Source organism: Centrocercus urophasianus, unplaced genomic scaffold, assembly GCF_019232065.1.
Source record: "Centrocercus urophasianus isolate 14NV4802_14NV808 unplaced genomic scaffold, USGS_Curo_1.0 seq_10, whole genome shotgun sequence".
Classification (NCBI taxonomy): Eukaryota; Metazoa; Chordata; class Aves; order Galliformes; family Phasianidae; genus Centrocercus; species Centrocercus urophasianus.
The window spans coordinates 57,699,500-57,718,332 of NW_024884142.1; the positions used below are offsets into that span (position 1 = coordinate 57,699,500).

General features: G+C 37.7%; 1 protein-coding gene across 3 annotated transcripts in view; it reads right to left on the minus strand.

Moving 5' to 3' along the window:
• The window catches only part of GRM1 (glutamate metabotropic receptor 1), a 174,662-nt gene extending 156,253 nt beyond the window's left edge, over positions 1-18,409 (minus strand). For all 3 annotated transcript variants that reach the window (XM_042820232.1, XM_042820250.1, XM_042820240.1), the window contains exon 1: positions 17,734-18,409. In XM_042820232.1, coding sequence (XP_042676166.1) covers positions 17,734-18,409 — 676 coding nt within the window. The remainder of the gene's footprint in view (positions 1-17,733) is intronic.
• Positions 18,410-18,833: the final 424 nt, after the last annotated feature.

The window sequence follows — 18,833 nt, forward strand, 5'->3', positions numbered from 1 at the left end:
TTCTGAGATATACAGCTCAGGAGACCTTATCACTACCCTCAGGAGCTGGCGCTCAGCAGCGTTAGCTCATTAGTCTAATACTTCACCTCTTGCCCTTAAAGTTGTCAACCACATCAGCCTGTCAGACTCAACATGGACAAACTGGCTAGTAGGCCTGTGCATTCCTTTCCCAAAAAGCCTGTCCAACCAAGTGCCTTGGTTAGAATTGATTAGATTCCAGTCTTTGAATAAAAACATAACTCTGCTACTTGGCTACAGTTGGTGGTCTGAGAGTCTAAAAGGTAATAGAGAAATATAAGAAGCTGGGAACTGCAGAAAAGAAAAGAAGGAAAGAAAGAAAGAAAGAAATGCTGATAAAAGATAATGATCTTGGGTCACTGAACAACTGGACAACTGAAGGGAATGTGTAGAACAGGAAGAAGCATTAAATAAGTTTCTAATTTCTGTATTTTGAGAAAGAGACAGATAATGTATACATACCAGAAGACAATGATGATGTTGATGGTGATGATGAATGGATAGTTCCCATTTCCAGCTCAGAAGGAAATGAAACAGCAGCTCCAAAAGGCACGCATTTTAAGATGGATGTGCTCAGACAACTTTTGAAAGAAGTGGATGATGACTTCTCTGAACTACTATAAATGATTTTCAATAGCTGCCAGAAGTCATAAAGTGCCAGAGGACTGCAAAAAAAAAAATAGTGTTGTGCAATACTTTAAGAGGAAAAGTGAGTTCACCTGATTAATTGCAGATCTGTCAGCCTGACACTCATTCTGGCCAGTATGACTCAGGAACTGACATGGATCTTGAGGATATTAAAAATAATAATAATAATAATAATAAAGGAATGGTATAATGTAACAGGAACCAGTCACAGATAGGTGGAAACAGACCTTTCAAATTCAGTTATCTAAAATAATCAATGGATTTAAAACTTTGGTTATAAAATGTAATAATGCCAATGAAGTAGAGATATATGTCTACAAGACATCTACCTTCATTTTGTGTGATGTATTTGCTATGGACCTGGAATGATAACAATCAATATCGTATACATAGAATAGATTAAAATCTGGATGTTAAGTTTTGCCACATGCTTGCAGTGAAGGAATATTAATAGACTGAGTTTTTATTGTGTCCTGCAAGGATCTGTTCTTAGATTTATCTAGTTAACATTAGTCAATGACCTGAAAAAAAAACAAAAATACAGAAGTGTTACCAATAGCATTTGCAAATGACAGAAAGACTGGGAGAGAAGTTACTAATATAGCATGATCTAGGTCATTCAGTAAACTGGGCATAAACAAAGAAACATGCAGGTAAATACACATGAATATAAACTCTCAGGAACTAAAAATGCCACACACAAGCTATTAAATCCCATCATGGAATAAAATTATTGTCTTGCAGAATATAATACATAAGCATTGAATGTAATGCTCTGATTAAATATATACACAAAATTGTTCTTTTATTTATGTAAATCAGTGAAATACTGTAGGAATTGTGTGATCAAACTACCTTCATTCTATTTGGCAACAGTATGACTGCTTATGTAATACTATCCAGCACTAAAAATATTTTTAAAAATGGTGAAAAACTGGTGTAGCCTTCAAAACAATGCTAGATAGGAAGATGTTACTGAAAGTGAACTATTCAAGAACAGAGATGTACTCCTATAAAAACAAGAACAAAAAGCATGAAACCCAAAGCAGCTTTTAACTATAGAAAAAATAAAATTCTAGGTCAGTGTTCCAAAAGAAGCATTCATATTAAGGAACTTACCAGCCTGAATTTTAAAATGGGCTGTGTATACATACCGTTATATCATGTGGGGAGTCCATGGAGAACATACTTGAAAAATCAAATGATTTTGAGTTGGACGGTATCTTGGGTAACCTTCTGCTCAAATGGCACCAATGCTACACCTCTGCCTCTACTCTGTATTCCTAAAATATGTATCCTATTTCAAATCAGTTGCAGTTCTCATATAGACAGTTTCCAAAACACTTAGTAGTATCTTAAAAATGAACAATCTTTCAAGCTTAGTGTAGCAAACGTCACCTAGCTATAGCATGTCCTTATAACTTGTCAGCACAGTTGTTAACATGGATATCCAGAATACTTGAGCAAGAAACATACAACCTGGGAACTGTTCTTCAGAGTACTCTATGTTGCAAATCTGGATTAAATAATATTACTCTTCGCAGTATTTTATCAGCTATTAACTCTAGTGTGTTAGTTTTGAAGGTGCAATATGCCAACGTTAGAAACTCAATGAGGCCTTTGCAGATACGCAAGTACAAGTCAAGCAGTTCAGTGTTTAGACCACTCATCAGGGAAGTGGACAAATTAGCTTCACTTTTGACATGAGATGATAAAAAAACCCCACACCTTTCTTTAAGAAGAGTGACATAATTACTGAAATACAATATTTACTGTGCTGGACTGTGCTGAGTCTGCCTGAGATAGTGTTAACCTTCTTCACAGCACCCTGTGAACAACTGATGTTGAGGGGTGTTGGGGCTTCAAAGGTGGTTGCTCTTCACTGGCTGGTGGAGCACGAGTCTGTCTCTTGAAAGTAGTGAGAAACTTCCTTCTTTTTCACTTATTTGTTTTTAAAACTTTCCAGCATCTATTAAGCTGTTTTTGTCTTGATCCATGAGTTTTCTCACTTTTGTCTTTCCAATTCTTACCCATTGCCTTGGCATAGGACAGGGAGAAGCAAATAAGTGGCTGCATGGGTGGCTGGCTGCTGGTCAGGGTCAGCCCACCACATGGACCAATGAACCTTTAAAAAATCTTTTGAAATGCTACAGTGTAAAGTTTGACAGTAATGCTTCCCAAATGGATTTTCTAGTCTTCTAGGATCATCTAGGATAAGACAACCCGGAATCCCTTTGAACTATTGTGATAGAGAGAGAGAACGTAAAATAAGAACCACCATGTTTCCCTCCCTAGCTGTTTTTAAAACTACTGCAGAATAATATATTTTTAAATTCTGAAATGATTTATTTTCAGTTGCCCAAAGAAAGTTTTTGTACAATAAATACAGGAATCAATCATCCTGTTCTACAGCAGATCCAATCACTATTTTAAACTGAGTTAAGACTAAGGTAAGATATCCCAATTTCTTTTGTTTCCCTTATGTAACTGGATAATATTTCAATCCGTTGTCTACTGGATCAATTCCCTAATTAGCAGTGAAGCAGAATTCCTTGCTGCATAACTTGCATGCTTGGAATGAAATCACAGCTGTAGAAATTAAGGGTAAAACATTTGCGTTTGCAGGAGTGTATCATCTCCACCTTCTTGTTTATTAAAATGTATCCCTTTCCTTATTGGTGTTCCAAGTTACAATATGCCAAACATCCTATTCCCTTTCTTTGAAGCAACAGTGGCCTTGTCACAAAGATAACTAGTAGCAGCATAAAGTCAAGCTTCCCTGAGACTGAAATTCAAATGTGAATATTACCAGGAAGAAATTCTTTGTAAAGATTTACACTTTTTAGAATGCAACTCTGGAATACTTCTGCAAGAAAAAAAAGAAGGAGGCAGACTAATAATAAATAAATAAATAAAATAGCATTTCTATTAGTAAAATATGCAGGCTTTCTCTCTGCACCCCTCTTTTCTTAGACTTTTCCTTCACATATATAGGCACATACATTTGAATTGAAAGTCTGTAATAATTATATCTAAAAATGCTTCCTACAGAAATCAGCAGCAAATCTTCCACTGAAGCCAATGGCATCAGGTTGAAAGCAAATTCTATTTTTAGATTAAAATAACTTACAATAATAAAAGGTTAATTATGATCTAATTGTAATGACTACTACACTGTTTCCAAATTTTTACCTTTCCCTGTCTGAAAAGCAAGTTTTCAGGTCAGCTGACATTGATTTATTTTTTTTCTAATCTATAGAAAACATACATCCCAGTGACTGAGGATAGAATCACCAATTCTGTATGATTCAAGGATGCATACATCTATTGTTTCAAATTAACGTGATATGATGGTTTACAATGAAAACATGAAAAGAACAATGCTAAAGAAGAGAGATTTACAGATATGTAAGTTCTTTTCCAGAAGCCAATAGCTTTTGAAAAGAATAGTCAACTAAGATTTTCAGAAAGTGTTTTTGGTGTTAGTATAATGGGAGAGGGAGCTGAAGGAAAGATTAGAAGAAGCTGATACAGACAGGTGCAGGCTGTGATTTTTATGAGAAGGATGATGAGACACTGCTAAAAGCAGAGCTACATAGAACATTCCTACAGAAATTTCTCTCCTTTGGAAAGTGTTGATTCAGGAGAATCAAAAAGTTCTACAAGAATCTCTTCAATAAATTTCTCCTCAAAACAAGGCAGACCACTGTTCTTTTTTATGCCATCCCTGCATCAGCCACTTTTTGTGTTCTGCTGTGTATGCAATGAAACCTGCTTACTGAACAATGAAGCATACACAGTGCATACTCTGAATATGACCTGCAATTTGTAATTTTTTATACGATTCACAAAATATTGTGTATTCTGTAATTTGAAGTAGTGTTTGTTAAAGGCTAGAAAATTTAAGACAGCTTCCTTGGAAGATGAGAAAATTGGTATTAGTGTACGGAAGCTGGAAATACCAAAAAGACAGCCTTTGACAAGAGAAATCTTTGTGTGGTAGAGACACAGAAGTAATTCCTTTTCTTTCTTCTCTATATGTTATTTTCCTGCATCTATTACAACAAAAGTCTTGTATGAGCTTGTGAAGCTAAGCACATACAAATCAGAACGCAGTTGATAAAAAGTATTTATTAAAAATGAGAGAGGAAAAAAAATCCAGGAGAAACTTATCCTAATGTAATCCAATTGCTAAAAAAGGGGAAGAAAAAAAAGAAAGAAAGAAAAAAAAAAAAGAATCCTAATTACCAAATGGGAAGGTGCAATGAAGTTTTCAGCATTCAGTTAGCTGTCTTTTTACCTTGATCTTTCATCTACAAAGCGAAAAACATGGCCAAATTGATCAGTTATTTCAGTATTCCTCTTTAAATTAAGAAAGAGAAAATAACTTCTACCTGTCGCTTCAGAACAATACATACAGAATATTGTCCTTTTTCTCCAGTGGGCTGCAGCCTTCCATAAATCCACTCATCAGTTTTCATAATCCTATGAAATGCAGAATTCAGAGGCCATACGGTCTCCCTATAGCCTAACCCTGTACACAGATCTCTAGTAGGCTTTAAAATGTTAATTTTATCCATAGAAAGCCTGTTTTTAATGTGACTCAAAGCACATTGTACCTAAACTAGTAAGGCATTGGACACTTCTGTGAAGTGAGCAATCCTCAGAAAAAATGTCTTGTAAGTATACAGTTAATTCTTGTCTTCCATAATTCATGTTCTTAAAGTTGAGTCAGTGTTCACATGTCTTTTTGGATCACACAAGAGTGTTCTGCACCTTAACGGATCTCCCTGTGGAGATAGATTTATAGCTAAATTTTAGTCAAAAGCTAGTCTCCCATTGACTTCATTAAGGCAGAATCATAGGTCTGAGTGTAAATACAGATGTATAGCCAGAATCTTAAAGAGTGTTTCATTATCCATATATCCTTAGGGTATGAGCTATAAAAAGCTGTGATGTGTCTCAAGATATTTGTAGCACCAGCACATCTCTGCTTTACACTTCAAAGGCAACATCACAGCTACACAAACAGTGGAATACACTTTTCCATGTATATGGAACTCATCAGAAAATGTGCAAGTAGGTGTAACAAAGACACTGATTTTTCAGATACGATAGTACTCCAAATTGCCTTGTAAGAGCCCATTAATGTGTTTCTTGCATGAAACAATAGCATCTATAATACATTATATAAATGTTAAGAAACATCCAGAAAACATTATCATCTATGTTTTCACAACAAATCTTCACAAAATTCACTAGTGCTTTCCTTTCTAGAAAAACTGATGGGTAAAAATGTTAATTAACCCAGTTGCAAATTTCTTGTTACTCTTCCACACATTTTGGTTTGTTGTTTATTGTATTTTGCATGTCCTGTCAGATGAATTATATCATTTCAGATTCAAAGTAGTGCTCAAATTAATGAGGTCATGAGAAAAACATCATTGCATTCTTTTAAAAAACTTGTTGTTTTCTTCAGTCACAAGGGACAATATTTATGACACAGGAAAAAGAGCAAGGCCAGTATAAAATTGGCATGAAAACTGGAATTTTCAACCAGCAAAAAAATAAAAATAGTATAGAAAAATTATTCTGTAAACTAATGGTAAAATGCATGGTTAAAACACCAATTGCTAGTAAATGAACAAATATACACTCAAAATAATCCACACAAATTGCAATAGTGGACTATCTTTGACTAAGGAGGTTATTTAATCCTGAATTGCTTTCCTATGTACTTAGTATCTACAGCATAAGATACTTTTAATTTTCCGAGGCAGCTGAGACCAAAAGTGAACTCATGAATGTTAAGCTACTTTTAAAATGTTTTTCTTCTCTGCTTACATAATCAGAAGTATTAATAAATAATTAGAATTTGGTGCTTGAAAGGACCTCAGCTCTTTATATCTACACAACCACCTGTATAATGCAAGCCCATGGGTTCACTCAGAATAACACTGCACTGGGCCCAGTGACTTGCATTTGAATAAAACTGTTCTGGAATGTCTGCAGCACATTTTGGTCAGACAACATCAGAAGACCGAACATGCATCATTTTCTTTAGTCATTTGTCCCAGTGGCCAGCCATCTTCAAAAGTACACATTTGTTCACTGAGCAGCAAATGACACTTGCTATGATTTTAACCATTAAGACAAAGAAAAATTTATTTCTTATTGGTTTTGTTTGCTTGGAGGAAATATTTTTTTTTATAAAATAGGTTGTACCTATCTTTTGACCAATCATATGGAGTAAGCTGCTTTAGATTCCTTTGATAAGGCATTGTTTTCATCCCACAAATCATTTTATCCTGACCTCTTTCCAATATTTTAAATTCCTTCTAAAATATTGATAATGGCACTGAAAAGACAACAGCAACATTAATCATAATAATCCCTATGTGGATGTAAAGTTCCCAGTCTCACAACACAGTTGTGAGCAGTTACACAAGCTTTTTGTACTGAGGAGTAGATTTTTTAGGGTTTGGTGGGCTTTATTGTTTGTTTTGTTATTGTAGCTGTTTTTTGAAAGTAGATCCTCTGTAACTGTATATTGCATTTAGGACTTAAGTGCAAGTGGCAGACGTGCCTTAATCCTTCATATGTGGTTTGCATTTGACTGTACTAGCATACATTTTCTTAGATTGTGCCTAGTTTACCAAGAGATTTGAATGTTTCCTTTTCTCCCCTTTACTTATTATCTCACAGATGCAGATTTTGTCAGCAGAGATGTGTTTCATATCACTTATGAAGACAGTGAGGCATTAGACTCTTTTTTGATCTCTATGCAATGCTGTTAAAATGACCTCATTTGATGGTTGCTCCCCACTTACTGAGGTTGGTGTTCTGAGCTGTAATTTATTTGATGTCTGTTTTTCCAATACAGTATATCACTTTTTAAAAATCAAAATAACCTTTGATACTAATTCATTGCCTTAAAGAAGTCTGACATACTCAATCTGAACAGTTACATTTAGCTTTCTCAGTTGCACTTTCATCAGGAAATAAAATCAAGTTAGTATGTAAACTATTTCCCAAAGAGTCACTCTGGTTGGCTGTAATTATAACTTTTTGTCAGCTGAGCCCTGAATTGCCATCTTATTATTTTTCTAGAGTTTGCTGTCTTGGTAGCTGGAATTGTCTGGGATAGCTCACTTGATTTTTGCTTTTGGATTTTTGGCACAAGCTAATGCTGACCATTTTGCCTGTTCCATTATAGATTTAAACCAATATTCATCATCTCACTCACCTTCATAACATCACTCTTGGACATCACTCTCCTCATGTGACAGAGTCAGACTCTCTACATCCTTATGCCACCTTTTTGCAGGATGCCAGCAGTGGAGCACAAAGTTATGGACATGTTTAGGGGTAGTTTAAGAGAATATTGACTGTCTCATTCTGAGACCAGTGACAAATTCAGAAGGTCTTGGAAAGTCTTCTCATCATTCCTGTAATTCCACTTGCAGATTGGCACTGTTTGGGAAGGAGGAAGAACTCCAGCTCTGTGCTGGATAACAGCCACAGGCACTGTCCCTTAATATGTACAGACAGAGCTGCTGGATGTTGGAACCCTGCAGAAATCTGGCAGCAAATTGGTTTAGCTCTGGTAGACAACCACATGAAAGAGAAAGGCTAATCCTATTTTTACAAGAGAATGCAGTTGACACCTGAGAACCATGATCCAGGTGCCTTGCGGGGGAAGAAAACAATACTAATGAAAAGGCACATGACTTAGTTAAAGTTACTGATTGGTGTTTTGCGGCTGTGTGCTATCCAGGCTTATAAGGCTTCTGCCTGCCCCCTTTTTCCTTCTCAGCATCTTGAAAACTTCTGTTCTAGCAGAGTGATTGTCCCAGCTCAGCACTTCACATATCTGTGGAATTTTTAGTCTAATCCCAAATATATGTTCGTGCTCCCATAGGATTGTGTCCTGGAAAATAAGAGCGCCACCTGAGAGAATGCTATTGGCTCATGGCAATATCCTATTCTACCCACTTCAGTGGTAATGGATTTCAATTCTTCAGTTTCTCAAATCAATCCACCAGTTTCAGCAATGATGATAATGTAGCATTCCTTTGCATCACTGTCAATATTTAATTTCTTGCTGCTCAGGCAAGAGACTGAAATAAAACAGGCAGAGCCTGCAGTCAGAAAAATACATTCTCTCTAAGAGGATTACCATCTATCAATACCCAGCACTTGATACAACTCCTACTACTGTCTACATGCCAAATTTCCTTGCACTCAAACCTCTCTAGCAAGCACCATGCAGGTAAAAGAAAATGCTCATATGTTTGTCTGAAATGTTTTCTCAATTCCCAACAAATAATTACAAATTTATTTTTTATTTTCTACTCTGTATTAGAAAAGACCTTCGATGTTCTGTGGAACCTAGACTCATGTTTATTTTTATGAACATCTACCCAGATTTCCAATGACTTTCATGATTTTCATGCCTAGTTCTTGTTGCCCAGATGAGTTTTGTTTGAATAAATGTGTGGGAAGCTACCAGCCTTTACAAATACACACAGTCACAGGTGAATAATATGAAAGTCCCCTGTCAAACTACAGATTGTGACAGTGCTGAAGAAAATGAAAGTCTGCTCCACAAACAATTTGCAAGAGAAGTAAAGAGTAAAATTCATTGGGAATTCATGTTTAGAAGTGAACTAGACTCATTGTTCTTCTAGTTGGAAGGAAAATATTATGTATATGAATATCTTCTAATATCTATGCAAATCCAGCAGTTTGCCTTCACACAATTTTACACTACTTTTGATAATTATGAGATGCTTCTCAAAGGATTCATAAGCCCTGGGGATCTTAAGCGTTCTCTGAGGAATACAATTCCTATAAGCTGTAAATATGTGATAGCCATGTTAATCCCCATTCAGGATCCACTGATCTCAAAGAGAGGACCAACAGCTAAGATCAATGAGGATTGTATCAGAAGCCCTACAGTTACACTTACCCTCTGCACCAGCACAGGACATTATCTGCTTTGTCTTCAGAACTGCCAAATGCCTATCCTTACAACATTTCTATCATATTTAGAAAGGATTTATAAATCTTTCCTTCCCTTTAATAAAATGAAGGAATCCTTTAACCAATTGATTTGTTTAAAAATATTCAGCAGAAAATACAAACAGAAATTGTTCAAACCACTGTGTTGTGTGATAGCATGACTTTTCACTAAAATGAAATATCTTCCGCACTGGTTCTTGACAGACACAAACCGTCCAGGTAGTGGCATAGAATCATGTCACAAGAGGAAATGAGAGCATGCACAGTACTTTTCATTAAAAAGCACTCCACGTGTCACAGACCGCTACTAACACATTGGCTCTGTACTTCCAGAATGCAAGTTAGGTAATGGAAAATGAAGGTAAATCTTACATATTGTGTTCTGATTTCCTTTTCATGTGCGTGTTGCCTCATCTTCTCACTGAGCTCACAAAAGAAGAGTTAGCCTAGAGCAGTATAGAAGGCCTTATTATAACCTAAGTATCAAAAAATCTGTAATTGTGACTGAAATTTAGACATATTTGGTATGAAAAAGATGCAAGAGAAATAAAAATTGGTAATGGTAATATTTAATTGAAAGCAAAATAAATTATCTTTTTTAAAAAAGAGAAATCCAATTTCAAGGAAATTGAAAGGAGCAGCTAAGAGATCAAAATACTAAGAAATTGCATGGAAATGACTTAGATACATGTAAGAGACTGAGAGCAGTTTTATATGCCACTGCTCAAAAATAATCACCATATCTCCAAAAAGATCAAAGAGCCAGCACAATAAAACAGAAAAGTAAGCTCCATAAAGTTATTAAAATAAAACTAAAAAAAAATAAAAATAAAAAATTAACAAGTGGAAATTTTGTCTTAATGAGGGAATGAGAACAGAGAATACCTTGGCAAATGAAACATAAAACCACAATAAGACAATATGAAACAATTTTGAGACACAACGACATAAAATACAATAATCCACCATTCTGCAAATATTCCAGAAATGAGAAACTTGCCTTATATCCACTGATAACCAGATACATAAAAAGAGCACTTGGGGAAGATAAAACCATAGCAGAAAAGTTAAATTAGCTGTCTGGATCTACACTGTCTGGGAAGGGAGATAGGATAGTCCTCAGAGAAAGGTCATTTCTTCTGTAGGACAAGTCTAAACAGCTGTCTCAGAGTATCAATATTTTATAACAAATCCGTAAGATGGATTTAACAAATTGCCAAGACCAGCTAATTTTCCATGCAGAATTTTGCTATGGTACTTTGATGCCAATTGAATTGGCCTTAGTACCAAAACAGATGGCAGCGGTAAATTGGAAAAAGTCATTTTATATATCAGATTTAATCATTAAGAAAATTTATAGAATGTTTAGAGTGTAGAGGGTAACCCAATGATTAAAAAACTTGTGACATTCCCACAGAAAGCTAACTGGTTGAAACAATAACAAAAGCAGTATTGATACACAAGTAAATAAATATATCAGAGAAGAACCAACACAGTTTCTACAGAGAAAATACGAGGGCTATACACAGCATCAGAGGCAGATGTTGGTGGTACAGCAGTAGAAGTTGAACCTACCCACCCATATTCTGTTACATTTTGTTGCTGTGTGACAGATGGCAGCAGAGAGGCATTCATCAACCCCTGCTGAATGTTGATGGGAACCAAACAGTGAATGTGAGCACAGTAAGGTGGTGGGTGGTGCATTTCAGCAGTGGTGACAGTGGGTACCTCTGGTGGTGCAGATTTTTACAAGTACAGCATGCAGGCTTTTGTTCATCACTGGCAAAAATGTACAGCAATGTGGTGACTGTGTTGAAAAATGGTGTTTTGTAGCTGACGTATCACTGAATTTGCTCTACCAAATTCTGTTATTGTGCTCTATGTATCTGTTGTAGTTTCCATTGAAATAAATAGGAGGCACTACTTTCAGAGTGACCTATATACATACCTCAGAAGTTTACTAGATTTCTTTGATGGAGCAAATAGCCATGTGAATGATACAATAAATATAAAACATTTGGAATTTAAGAGAACTTTTGCTGAGATCCCTCAGTAGTGATTCTCACAGAAGCAGAGGTAATATTGATTAGAAAGAATGTCCTGTTATGGATTAAGAATTGGCTAGCAAATAGGAACAAAAGGATAGGAAATAAATTTTGTGTTAACTAATGTGGAGTAACACACATGAGGAAACTACTGTGTATGATGGCCTATGATCTAGGCTTTGCCTTTTAAGAAAAAGGTATTGTGGTATTTAAAACTATTTTCTGGTGGCATCCATTCAGTGCACTGTGGGAGCTGAAAAGGTAGTGGACCACTAGAATTTTATCAGGAAAGGTGCAAGAGCAATACAGAACAAGTTACTTCATGACTGAATTTAACCATGGTGTACTCCACCTCAAACATGCATACAACTGTTACCCCCACATTTCCTGCTAAAACCAGAAGAACAAAATTATGATCAGGAGTAACAAATGATAAGAAGTTTTGTACAAATGTAGGAATGTAATGTAGTCGATAAGGAACAAACATAAGTAAATAAGAGGAAATACTTGTTCATACAACATGCAATTATGTAATAAAATTCACTGTTAAGACACCAGAGAGAAAGGTATACAAATAGATGCAAAAAGGGATTAGTCAAATTCACACAGGAAAGGTCCATTGGCAGTTTCTCACCTAGTAGCTGTGAAGGTGTGCTCTATGTGTGCTCTGCTCTTCTTTCTTTTAACATTCATCCCACTGATGAAGGACTAGTATAGAATATTTCCCTAGATGTTAATTGAGTTCAAGAGGTGTCTGGATGAGGAGCTATGAGATATGGTTTAGTAGCCTGTGGTAGCAATGGTAATGGGAGGGCAGTTGGACTAGATGATCTTGCAGGCTGTTTCCAACCTTGTAATTCTATGATTCTATGATTCTCAGCTAATAGGTTATTTTTCACAATAAACAATTCCCTTAGCGAAAAGGTGGAGAGAAAGCTTCCTTTGCTGAAAAGCTATTCTAGTTCATGTCTGACCAGTATTTGGCCGTTCCCATCAGACTGTCAGCACAGGTGTTAATTAGTGCCATCTGTGATGGTGGCCTATGCTGTGAACACCTGCCACCCAGAAAATCACAGTGGTTTTTCACACAGGTCAGTGAGCACCAGTTAGTAGTGACTTCGACCGGTATTTTTCTAGGTTGTGTATGGCAAGTGCAGTCATTCTTGTAGCTCCTACTGCAGCTACCAATTCAGTGGCTCATCAGAGCCCTGAAGATTCTTTTTCAATGGATCATACTATTCCTACTTATAACACTTGAAACAGTTTTTATTTTTCTGTCTGAGAAAACTAAGAATGATCACCTTCATCTTGTGAACAGTAGTTCAAAGGAATTATGGAGGTATTTTCACATGGTTTTTGAGATCATTAGAATTGTTTTACTTTTTTTAAAAACAGTTTTCACTGAGACAAGAATCCTGAAGGAGTTTGCAAGGAATATGGAACATTCAAATCCAAAAACAGGGGAATAATTCAAGAAAAAAACAAACAAACAAAAACTGAAGTGAAGCACAAATGAACCCACAGGGCCTACTGATAAATATGTATCCAGTAATATTACTGCAAAGTCAGGCTGAGAAGTTAGATGAGTTTTTTGAGGTGATTTAACTCATGTAGCTGCCAGTTGTGCAGTTGAAAACTTTGATTATTTGTGAATTTAGGAGTACTGCAAAGCAATATATATTTCAGAAGGAATTTCTCTTGATCCTCTGCAGTGTTGGTCGCACACAATATTTTTGTCAACATCAATCAATGTAAGTGATTCTCCTAGCACAACACCTTATAATAAATATAATTAATGTGTCCAATACAGGGAGAATTCTAGTCCTTGCCTGTTTTTAAATTACTATTTGTCCTTCTTAGGACATTTTTCTCTCCTTTTTCCCTATCAGGAAGCCTCTGATGATGATAGGTGAAGCTATTGAAATGGAGGAAAAAAAATAGATAGGAAAATTTATTTGGGAACAAACATCTCAGGCACAGTTCACACTTCATGAGGTTATGAAAATTTTTACGGCTGTTGATAGAAATATTGGTAAATTCTGAAATTTCAAGTGTAGGAATTGAAGATGCTGTTCACTATTGCCTGACCATAATTTAACTGAAAAGTACCAACCCTAGTAACACCAAGAAATTAATGATAAATCATTATTAGAAATAGCTTGTAAGAACACCTTGTGAGAAATAAAGCAATTTCATTGTATCAAAATTATTCCTTTGAACCATTTGGATATTGCCCCACTTATCTTTAAACAGGAGTATTATTTTCTAGCACAACTAAAGCTACTTCAGTGAGTTCTACGCAAGATTTTTTTTTTTTTTCTGTGAAATCTGCAGCGAATAGCAAGGTCTACTCCTTACCACTTTCGTTCCGACATGTATATGTAACTGTGCATATGAATTTCTTGTATGTTACCAGAACACTGTGTGTGGTAGTCAGGTTATAAAAAAATCACTGTGAAGATAATTAAATACATTGCTGTCTACTTTGATAGGAAGTTTTTACAGTTTTGCCATTCATTTTGTCATAATTTATTTCAAGCCTTGTGACACAAATCAGACAAATTGATCATATTTTGGTGCTATCAGTAAAATAAAGCTATAAATAATCACAATTTGATGCAATTAACTAAATGGTCCATTTCTAAAGATATTTCTACCGAGTCCACATGTTAACCTGCTGGAATTTAAATGTTGTTTGTAGAGGACTATTTGTACACTAAAGTGCAAGAATAGTCCATAAATAGCAGATGGTCAGTAGACAAACAGATCTGTTCACAAAACCAAAAATCTTTCACACATTTTGTAAGCCCAGTAATTGAAAAGAAAATTCAGCCCTAAGCATTAACTATTTCTATTTTCTTATACTGAAGTGACCTCCTTGGAAAGCGAGATCATCTAAAGCCTTCTTAAACCATCATCTCTCCTACCTTTTGGATAAAGATGAGGAATTTTTTGGAGGCTGCTGAGCACCAGCTATTATATAGGCATCTTAAGGGTCTGGGAAGCTAGTGTAATGCACAGCAATCTAATAAGTGCCCTGTGCTTTCTGGAAACAGCCCTTATCACACTTGGTATGTATGAACATGACCTGAATTCAGGAATATCCGTAGAGTTGTGCCCAACTTCATACATGTGTTTTTAAGACCTTTGATTTCCATATGAAGCCTTGGCCTGGAGTTAGACAGACACTTATCTGCATTTCTAGATGAGGATGCCTTTCAAGCCTAAGAGCTGAGAAGATGTACCCATGCCAAGTACTCCAACACTGAAGTACCTTTGAAGAATCTCTAAAAAAAATAATAGTCTTGAAAATGCCTTGCAGCTACTTTATAGTCACACAGCCTTCTACAGGCATACGCACAGATTTCTCACATCATTTCATGACTGCTGCCTACTCTGAAATAAATGTGCTCTCACCATGTGTAAGTATGCTCAACTGAGATACATAACAACCAGACATAGTAACTTGCCTTTGTTTGTTCTGCAGCGTGGAGCTGTATGTGTCAGTTTTAATCTAAAGCTAAGCAGGCCTTTGAAAACAGGTTTTTTCACTAACAAGTTTCTAATCAAGTGCAACATTTATATACCTTAATAAACAATGGTGCAAAAAGTACACCATGAAACATCATGTATTAATGCACAGAGACTGTGTACAGGTAAATATAGTCACCAGTAATGGCATTAACACAAGAAGAGTGGTCTTCACATCACATGCAAAGAAGGATATTGGTAACTATTTGAAAGACATCATGCCACAGGCTGGATGACTTTAATCTTTTGATCCTTGTGGCTCCATGATAAGAAAATTGGCACTGAACTGTGAGGCATTTATTTCTGATTTTCATTAGAAGTACATTGCTGCAGACCAGTATCATTTGGGGCTCTCAAATAGCTCCATCCAGTGTATGGGAGCAGAGGAAGGGGAATGGAGGAGCCGAGATGTTCAGGTCAGGTCTGAGTTGTCACTGATAGAGCACTGCTGGCTGCCACAGGCCAAAGGCTGGTGGTGTTGTGTCATCCTCTTGTGGCTGGGTGCCTGTAGGCACTGAGCTGCGAGGCCCCATAAGAGTGAGAGACTGAGCAGAAACAGCATCTCTGCAGCTCTCAAGAGGTGGTCAGATCAGACCTGAAGTACTCTGAAAATGAAACTTCTTCACAACTTCAACCTGCATGCTTCCTAGGAATTTTTCATGACGCCCACTGATGTGATTCCCCAACCAGTAAGACCCCAGAATTATTTGCAGCCCACTATTAAGACAGTGCAGAGGCCAATGAGTAAGTGTGGAGGAGGAATGTTTCTAACTACACTTTATCCCTCTATTTCCAAACATAGCACGGATGGAGCTGCTCCTATTCACAAAGTATTACTCAGAGTGACTCTGTGTTTCCTGTGCAGAGTAATACCACCTTTAACATACCAGCAAGCAGCTCTCACTGTGAGTGCACAGTATTTCAAGTAACAGAATTGCAATAACTCACAGCTATTTCATGTCTACTAATTTCAATTCATACAGGAAAAAAAAAAACCCCTTTGGAATCCACCCATCAGCAATTGCCATGGGGTTAATGACATCTTCCTGGAAGAAGCAAAGAAGTTGAGGTTTGTTATATATATTTGCAGTGGGATTTGCAGCCTCACTCTAACAGTAAGGGTATGGCAGATAAAGATTTAAAAAAAAAAAAAAGCAAACATGTAACTTGAACTGCATAATCTGCAAAATCCTCATGACATTTCCTAAGAGGAGACTGTTACTTCGTGGGGCAGAACTGATCCACTATTTTCAAAAGTATCAGTCTAAATACTGCAAAAATGTCTTGCAACAACCATTTTTCCTCAGTCACCATCTATTGTAAAAATAGATATGGAATTAAAAATTCTTGCGAGCAATGGATGAAATTACTACTTACAATGATCTTTTAAAATGAATAAACAAATGACCTTTAGAAGCTATAGTTTTTTGGTTTTTGTTTTTGTTTTTGTTTTTTATTTTCCTAGAGAGATAAATCCTACCTGCGTTGAGTTGTATCTGCACGGAGTGAACAGATCCCCTCAGGCAGCTCTCAGCCAGGGTGAGCTCATAGCTCCCCAGAAGTGCATGGAGTGGAGCTCGGCAGTTTGCATCCACACATAATTCACCCCCTCGATGTTTATTTTTCACCCCAGCCTGGCACAACATCTAATCCTATCTGTCAGCAGTAAGGAATCCTAAGAGCTCGTGTTCCACTCCTTCCAGCAGTTCATTTTCTCATCTGTGACAGGGCATAAAATGAACTGCAAATGTCAGGTCATTGCTTCCTGCTCTTACATATGCTTTTTTTTTTTTTTTTTTTTTTTTTTCAGAATTGCAGCACTTTTATGTCTTAAGTATTCAATTTAATCCGATTCATCTTTGCATGTTGTATATGCAAATCTTACTGGAGATTTCTTTATTTATTCATAACAGCGTATGTTCTTCACACTTTTTACTGAGCCATCTCTGTGAGAAGAAAAGGTGTGGAGTCAGCTCTGTAACCAGAGAGGGAATCGTAAATCAAATCCACAGCAGATATATGCTCAGGTAAAGAAAACAGCTGCACAATTACAACAATAATAAGATCAGCTTTGCAATTTTATACTTGAAAATCCCATTTTTGTGTCTATAATTGGACTATAGAAATGCCACAGTAATCTATCACAAGAGTTTGCCTTCTATAAGAAAAAATAATTTCTTTAATTTATGTTGGTCCAGCCAGCCCACCTATAAGCTGACGCTCCTTTATAAAACAACCTTTTCTTTTGATATAAGCCATTTGAAAAGAAGGAAATCTGTTGACTATGAACACATTGTTCAAGTCAACATCTTTACATTAGAATCCCACAGAACAGCCCTGCTGCCCTCTATTTTCCACAGGACACCCTGGAAAGGCACCACAAGGTCTCAACTCAGCCCAGGCAGAACCCATCTGCTCCTGGGCAGCAGATGGGCACTGTGGGCTCCCACCTTCCCCCTGGACCCACCTTCAGTGTGCACAGCAGACACGTAAGTCCAGTTGTAACGCTTCACAATATCAAGCATGGCGCGGGCTTGGAGTGTGTCAGAGGGCACCACACGGAGGAAATACTTGTAGAGAGTCTTGTCACTCAGGTCGATGCTGGTGGCAGAATAGGCAATTTGTGGGATGTCAAAGAGCTGCAGGAGGTTCTGCACCTGGATGGCGACTGAGCTGGAACCAGGGCCAATTACTCCTGCAATGGGCTTCCTCAGGCGGCCTGGGGGCTGTGGTTGTGAGTCGGAGAGGCAGCGCCCACCACCCTCCCTGTCATCCCTGATAGAGATGAGTGAGTCCCGAATGAACTCAATGCTCTGCTCCAGGGCCACCGAAGAGTGCCAGCAGGAGTCGCGGATCTCGCTGCCCAGCGTGATGTTGGGCAGCAGCACTGGGTCAGCGTTGATCTTATCCAAGGTGTGAAACATGGCCTCCACCCGCTGGATGCCGTATTGCTCCCGGATCTCCCCACACTTCCTCTCAGGCACCTTCTCAGCTGGTGGTTGATGGTGGACCGAGAAGAGGGCACCAATGATGACATCCCCGTCCATGCGGGCCACAGAGCGCTGCGCAGAGGCGGCAGCTGGTGGCAGCGCGGCACCTGCCAGCAGCAGCGCAGGCAGCACGAGAGGCAGCACAGCGGTCATTGCGGTGCACGGTGCTGTCCGCGGTGAGGCTATGGCTCCGGTGGGATCCTCTTGGATGCGTACGCTGTGAGCACATGTAGGGAACGGCATCCGCTGCCCCCCGCCGGTTCTCCGGTTGCTCCTAATAGCATCGCAGCCACGTCTCACTGCACAACTCTCGACGGTGCATAGGCAGCTGTCATCCTAGTGACTTTTAACCTGGTGGCACAGAAACGGGGTATGAAACGCTCACTGGGGATTCAACGTCAAATCAGAACTCAACAGAGCGGCACAGTTCGAGGAGGACAATGCTTTCGTAGGGCAGTTACCTCCGGTAAAGGCTCTTGAAGTATGTTTCAAGAGGAATTAAGGTGTGTGTTTATTTGCCTTGCCACACTCCCCTGTGTCTGTTTATGAGAACAGCTCCTGAGCCCGCCTCTCCCAC